At 40.7% G+C, this 7,106-nt stretch overlaps 1 protein-coding gene across 1 annotated transcript; it reads right to left on the reverse strand.

Annotated features, from left to right (window-relative positions):
• Positions 1–2,559: 2,559 nt before the first annotated feature.
• On the reverse strand, positions 2,560–3,069 carry LOC127744105 (uncharacterized). Its single transcript, XM_052256377.1, has one exon. It carries the CDS (start codon positions 3,067–3,069, stop codon positions 2,560–2,562), a length of 510 nt encoding a protein of 169 aa, XP_052112337.1.
• Positions 3,070–7,106: the final 4,037 nt, after the last annotated feature.

Genomic DNA, 7,106 nt, shown 5'->3' on the forward strand with positions numbered 1-7,106 from the left:
TACAAAAGAATTGGGTATTTTTATTTATCACCAACTGTGACGGAAAGACTAAGTTTAAAGAAGAGTAAAGTAAGAGTAAAGAAAATTAGTAGCATCTATCAGGTATGGCTCACGAGTTCACGCACTAAATTGCTGGCTTCTTTCACTATCTCTGGTGCCGGGCTTGTTACCTTCTCAAAAACACATCGATTCCTCGCTTTCCAAGTGCTCCAACACAGCGCCGCTATGAAGAGGGTCTTTTGTCTACCGTCTAATTGAGCCGCTGCCCAGGATAAGACTCGTTGCCACCAATTGAAAAATGTCTCTTCTTCTCTCATCCATAGGTCAGGGATTGTTAAGTTTAGTCTCCATATTATTGAAGATAGGGGGCATTGGAACAAAGCATGAGAAATTGATTCAGCTTTCAACATGCATCTTGGACAAGTGGCAGGAGTGGATGCGAACCGGCTGTGGACTTGTTGCAACACTGGAAGCTTTTCATGAAGACTTTTCCATAGAAAAATCTTAATTTTATGTGGTAATTTCAACTCCCAAATGCTATTCCAGACTCTGTTGTGTATGTTCTGGGGCCTCAATGAAGTAGGAGAATGAAAGAATCCATAAGCAATTTTGTATCCTGACCCAACTTCATATATACCAGATTTTGTCCAGCACCAATTAACTTCATCCTCCTCCTTTGTTGGTTTGATTGAAAAAATTTTATTGCATATATCAACTGAAAAAATCGACTCAATCAGATTTCTATTCCAGCTTCTATCAGGATTTAGTAACGCACTAACGTAATACACTTGCAGATCTGGCGGGATTGTGAGTGCATTTTGAGGGACATTAAAGGGCACTGGTGGTGGGAGTCAGGGGTCATGAAAGATCCGAACATTAGTGCCAGAGCCTATTTTCCATAACAAGCTTTTCTCGATCACCTTATGCCCTTCAAGAACACTTCTCCAGCCCCACGACGGTACGCTTCCTATCTCTGCATGTAGAAAATCTGTATATCTGAAATATTTAGCTTTGAGCATTCTTGATAGAGTAGAATTAGGGTATTTCATTAGACGCCAACATTGTTTTCCCAATAAAGCCAAATTTTGCGCCCTTAGGTCCTTGATCCCCAGCCCGCCATCTTTCTTCGGTCTCGTCATTGTGTCCCATTTAATCCAAACCATTCTTCGTTCTGCGCCTTTTTTACCCCACCAAAATTGCGAGAGCATGCTATGAATCTCAGTCAACAGCATGTCTGGGAGCTTGAAACAAGAGTGTATAAATAGGAATCGCCTCCCCCACCGCTCTCAATAGCGTGTGCCTACCACCTGATGACAAAAGACTTCTTTTCCTACCCATAATCCTCTTCTGAACTTTATCCTTGATAGCTCCAAAGGTTGCTTTCTTTGATTTTTGAACTATAGAGGGCAGTCCTGGGTATTTGTCTTGTGCTCCGATATGTTTAATATTTAGTGTCTGAGCAATTGCTAGTCTTGTGTTCTGAGGTGTGTTGTGGCTGAAAAAGATAGCTGACTTATTCAGATTGACTTTTTGCCCACTGAAACCCTCATAGATCTCTATCGATTCTAGAATACTTTGACTTGTATTAGGTGCGCTCTTGCAAAAAAGGATTGAATCATCAGCAAGCAAAAGGTGATTAACTGTTTGGCATCTCCAATTAACTTGAACTCCTTGAATTAATCTGTTTTGCTCGGCCTTGTGTAGCAAGAAGGAAAGCCCTTCTGCACAAAAAAGAAAGAGATATGGAGATAGGGGGTCACCCTGTCGGATGCCCCTATTTGGCCTAAAATAGCCAAAAGGTTGACCTTCCACAACGACAGAGTAAGAAACAGTCGTTACCAATTCCTTAGTCCAGTTAATCCATTTAGCATCAAAGTCCAACTTATCCATAATATACCATAAGAAATGCCATTCGACCCTATCATAAGCCTTGCTCATGTCTAGTTTAATAGCCATCTCATGCTCTGCCTCACTTCTCTTATTTTTCAAATAGTGCATACATTCGTGGGCAATTAGAATATTATCTGAAATGAGTCTACCTTTGAGAAACGCACTCTGATTTGGGCTTATAATTTTATTCATAATACCTTGTAATCGATGCACCATAACTTTAGAAATAATTTTATACATAACTGAAGACAAGCTGATCGGTCGTACCTGAGTCATGTCATTGGCATTTGGCACCTTTGGAATCAAGCAAATTTGAGTATGATTGAAGCTTTTTAGAATTCTGCCACTGTGAAATAAACTTCTTACTGCCTTAAAAACGTCACCTCCAACTATATCCCAGAAAAAGTGAAAAAACTTAGCTGTAAACCCGTCATTACCAGGAGCACTCTGAGTGTGAACACTAAATGTAGCTCTTTTGACCTCGTCCATAGTTACTGGCCTTTGGAGCCTACGGTTCATGGAAGCTATAACCTTTGGCTCCAAATCCTCTAAGTATGGATTCGGATCAGCCGAACAAGAAGAAGTAAAAATATCGCAAAAGTAGTCTTCAGCTATCTTTGCAATATCTTCCGGTTTCGATGTAATCTCATTGTCCCTCCCCACTAATCTCTAAATTTTGTTCCTTTGCATCCTTGATTGAAATTTTTGGTGAAAGAATCTAGTGTTCTGATCTCCTTCTTTTAGCCACTTGACTCTAGATTTTTCTTGCCAATAGCTCTCTTCTTTCAAATATGCCAGCTCCAACTTCTTCTCCAAACTGATAACCTCCTCTCCTCCATTGATTCCAGCCACCCGCAACTCCTCTAGTTTAGCTTGAAGGTCCTCAATTTCTTTTCGAGAGTTTTCTTTGTGAGTTTTCTGCCATTGAACTAGTCTATGTCTACAAACTTTCAACTTTTGGGCCAAGGAGAACATAGCTGAGCCTACAACTTCCATTCTCCACACTTCACTGACAATTCTCTTGACATCCTCTTCTCCACAGCAATGTTCCTGGTATTTAAACCGCCTTTTACTATGCCAGGATTGAGGTTCGGTTTCCATCAAAAGTAGAGCATGATCCGAGCCTGACTCTATGAGCCTGTGCACCACTGCATTCGGAAACTTCAACTTCCATTCCATCCTAACTAAATAGCGGTCAAGGCTCTCCTTCACCAAATCCTCTCATTGTCTTCGATTTGTCCACGTGAAAGGGTGCCCCACCATTCCAATATCCACTAATTCGTTATTGTCAATAAAATTAGTGAATGTTGCAATGATGGTTGCTGATGTTTGGCCTCCACCCTCCTTTTCCGCTTGGCTTGTTATAGCATTAAAATCGCCTACTATTACCACTTTTCGTTCCAGGTGTTGGCTCATTGTTGTAAGCTCCTCAAACTGTAAGGATCGAATTTGTTCCGAACAACTCAAATGGACACCAATGAACGCCCATACCTCACTACTTCCGACTTCCTTAATTTCGGCTGCCACAAAGAATTCTCCACTGCTAATAATTTGAACATTGATGCTGTCCTTCCAAGCTAGCACAAGTCCTCCTGCCACTCCTGCCGGGTTAACAATATGCCAGTTTTCGTAGCCGCATACCCGAAGTTTTGCTTTCACCTGTCGAGATTGGTTTTTTGTTTCACTTATAAACACAATCTCGAGGAAGTGGGATTTACAGATCCCTTTTAAGGTGTGAATTGTCAGGGGTCTCCCCAAACCCCGACAATTCCAAACTATAATTATCGGTGAATTTTCACTTTTATTAAAAACAAAAAAAAATATTTTTAATTTTTTTTGAACGTCAGGCATCAAATTTATTTTCTCATTCCAGAATTTAATTTTAAATTACTATTTTTATTTGTTTTTTAATTGGGCTTATCTCATCCAATTTTATACCACTCTGACTCGGACCATCACACTTTTACATCATAAGAAGCTTCCTTTTTAAGATTAAGTTACATTATAAATGCACTCAATTTTACATCTTTAATAATTAATTTAGATTAATTGAGTATTATTCAACTTATTCATTCATTTAAGTAAATATTAAAAATTTAAATTCTATCTTATAGATTTAATAATTTAAAATAGAATTTAAATTCACCAAAAATAAAAAATTTATTTTCTAGCGTAATAAAGATAAGCCTAATAAAAACAAAAAGTCCACTCCAACGAATATCAGACATCTTTAAGAGATCGAATGCGACGAAAGAGATTGACTTGTACTTATCTGAATAAGTAACTGTCCACAAATTTCTCTTATTATCTCTATTATCTCTATCTTTTTTAAAAGATAGATTTCAACAAATTCGCAAATAAAATATTTTTAAAAAAATAACTCTAAAAAAGATTTTTTTTTTTAAAACTTACTCAATCAAATCCTATATATTTTCCGTTTTCAGGTTCCTAAAGATCAGGCAATGACATCAAGAACTTTTGGAAGAAAAAGAATGAAAAAGCGCCCAAGAGAATGGTTACTAGAAAATCCTCCACAAATGTTTCAACAAGCACAACACTTTTCTTCATCAGCTTCATCATCGTCATTTATTTCGGTCTCAGGTGAAATTACACTATGATAATGGAGAAAAATGATTATTATGATTGATAATTCATGATTGTGTGTTATATTGGATATAGAGAAAAATGATAATGGAGGTTGTAACAATAACAAGGAGGCATTGAATAATTCCATGCACCAACAAGTGGATGATGAATTGCTAGCATACTTAAAAATACTCCACTATATTCGCCAGTGCATAAGTGGTACAAAGTTAGGGAAGCAGAAGAACACACTGCAATTTCATGACTTAGCTTTTTATCTAAGAACTGTAGCTCCCCCAAGCCTCTCCATTCCTCCTTCACCATCCTGAGAAACCCGTCATGCGTAAACCACGAATCAAGACTCCGGAACGGCCTCGGACCTCCTCTCAGCTTTCTACCCTCCACTATTAGCGGGCAATGATCTGACAAACCCCTTGGTCCACCTCGCAGATGTGCCTCTGGAAACTCTTCTAGCCATTCCAAACTAACCAGAACTCTATCTATGCAACTGCAAGAGCGCCCGTGAAACCATGTAAACTTCCTGTCAGTAAGTGGCAGATCCACAAGGTTCATGTCCTGTAACCAGAATTTAAACTCTTCCGCAGAAGGTGTCAACCCAGTATTACCTCTCCGTTCCTCTACATGTAAAATTTCATTAAAGTCCCCCATAAAACAGAACGGAACCTGACACAGTCCTGCCACATAACTCAGTTCCTCCCACACCCCCCTCTTTGCCTCCCTCCCATGCGCCCCGTACACCAAACAAAAAGCACAGTAAAAGTTGGTCCTTGTTAAGATGCCTTCAACACACAGCCACCTCTCACCTTTATATCTGTGACGGACTTGAAACACTCCATCATCCCAAATTAATAACAGACCCCCCGCTGTTCCTACAGCTTCCACAAAATCCCAACCAGCATTACTAGATCCCCAAAGCCTTGCAACCTCATATTTAGTAATCACTTCTTTTTTTGTTTCAACCAACCCCAACATGTTCAATTTATATTTACTTTTCAAAGACTTCAGCATGCTCATTTTACCGTCCCCCCTCCACCCCCTAATATTCCAACTGCCCACAATCATTTAAATAAAGTTTTGCTCACCTTTTGTTTATTTTTTGGCCGACTCCTTCTCGCCTTTTCCTTCTGCTTCGCTAGCCTTCTCTTTGCCGCTATTTCCTCATTTTGTGCTTGTAGAATCGCCATAATGTCTTCTTCCTCATCGTATAAAACCGCTCCCGATTCCACAGCCAGTGCCCAGGTTGCTTGGTTTTCCTGGCTCTGTACTCCCTGCGTACCCTTGTACTCCTCCCCTTCTACATGACCACCTGGGCCCAGCTCATTCCCTGCTCCACCCCCCGGGCGTCGCTTTTAGCAGCCACCCCCAGTATGTCTCCCTCTGTGTTGCCTTTAGCTTCTGAGGTTTCACCCTTCCTCGTTTTTCGGCTTAGACTCGTTTGGGAACCATCATCGTGGAGACCGGTCTCACCACCACCGTGCTGCGCCCCTTGTATCTGCCGGCGATTTGCTTCCCCCACCCTCGTCCCCTCATGCGCTACACCGCCACAATCCAACTCAACACCAGCCTCCTCAGTCGGCCCTACTCCCTCCACCTTCTCTTCCAAAACCTGGATCCTATCCTCCAACGAGCCCCTAGCTGTGTGCCTCACCTCTCCCTCCTCAAGTTCCTCCTCCTCTTGGCACCCCAGCCTCTCTCGCAAACCTACCATTTGCGCCGCATCACCCAGATCTCGTGGGACCTGCCGGATCATAAGACTACCCGACCCGGCCTTGCCCCCAATGGAGAGCGGTCCATGGACCGTTGCATGCAGTAGACTAGCCTGGCCCAGCCCAACAGCTGGCTCCCTTCGCAGGCGTGTTTCGTACACAGTCAACCTCCCATCTACCCCCTGATTTGCTATTGGGCCAACTGAAGACCAGCCCACCCCTCTACAATAACCCACACACGCCCCAGCCTTGTAACACACCTGATGGGCCTCGTCATACATACCATAAGTACCAGCCCATTCCACATGATCTCCTCTCACACCTCCACAAACCTGCGTAACCGTATTCTCCGACTCCCCCTCATGAACCACCTCACACCCCTTAGAATCTGCTACTCCACCTTCCTTGGTACTATCTGAATCTGGTACAACCGTATCCTTTTTGAAATTCAAATACTCAACGTTCACATCATTCAAAAAGACATCAGAAGTTACTATTTTGCCCTCTCCTTGCGCAGCCTCTGTAAGCCTATCGGAAACCAATTCTGCCGCCGGATCCCAGTTACCCACCCCCTTTTCCAGGGCCGTGCCATAATAAAAACATATTTTAAAAATATAATAATATTTTTTATTTTTTATGCACTCAATAATATATTAAAAATTAAAATATTTTATATTTTTAATCATTTTTAATAAAATATTTTTTTATAATATTTTTAAAATATATTCTTAAATTACAAGTTAAGAATACCCAAAGATTTAATTAATAAGACATGCATTTCGACAAAAATATTAAAAATTTTTGAAACAACACCTTTTTGAGTACATAGAAATAATAAATAAATAATATTATTAGAGGTCATAGTTTGTGAACGAAAAAGGAGTAATAACCTTTTTTTTACTTTAT

This window comes from Arachis duranensis, unplaced genomic scaffold (assembly GCF_000817695.3).
Source record: "Arachis duranensis cultivar V14167 unplaced genomic scaffold, aradu.V14167.gnm2.J7QH unplaced_Scaffold_232525, whole genome shotgun sequence".
Taxonomy (NCBI): domain Eukaryota; kingdom Viridiplantae; phylum Streptophyta; class Magnoliopsida; order Fabales; family Fabaceae; genus Arachis; species Arachis duranensis.

What these genes read in the sequence shown, in the direction of transcription:
- LOC127744105 (XM_052256377.1), bottom strand. Translation starts at nt 3,069, where the DNA reads ATGGAATGGAAGTTGAAGTTTCCGAATGCAGTGGTGCACAGGCTCATA.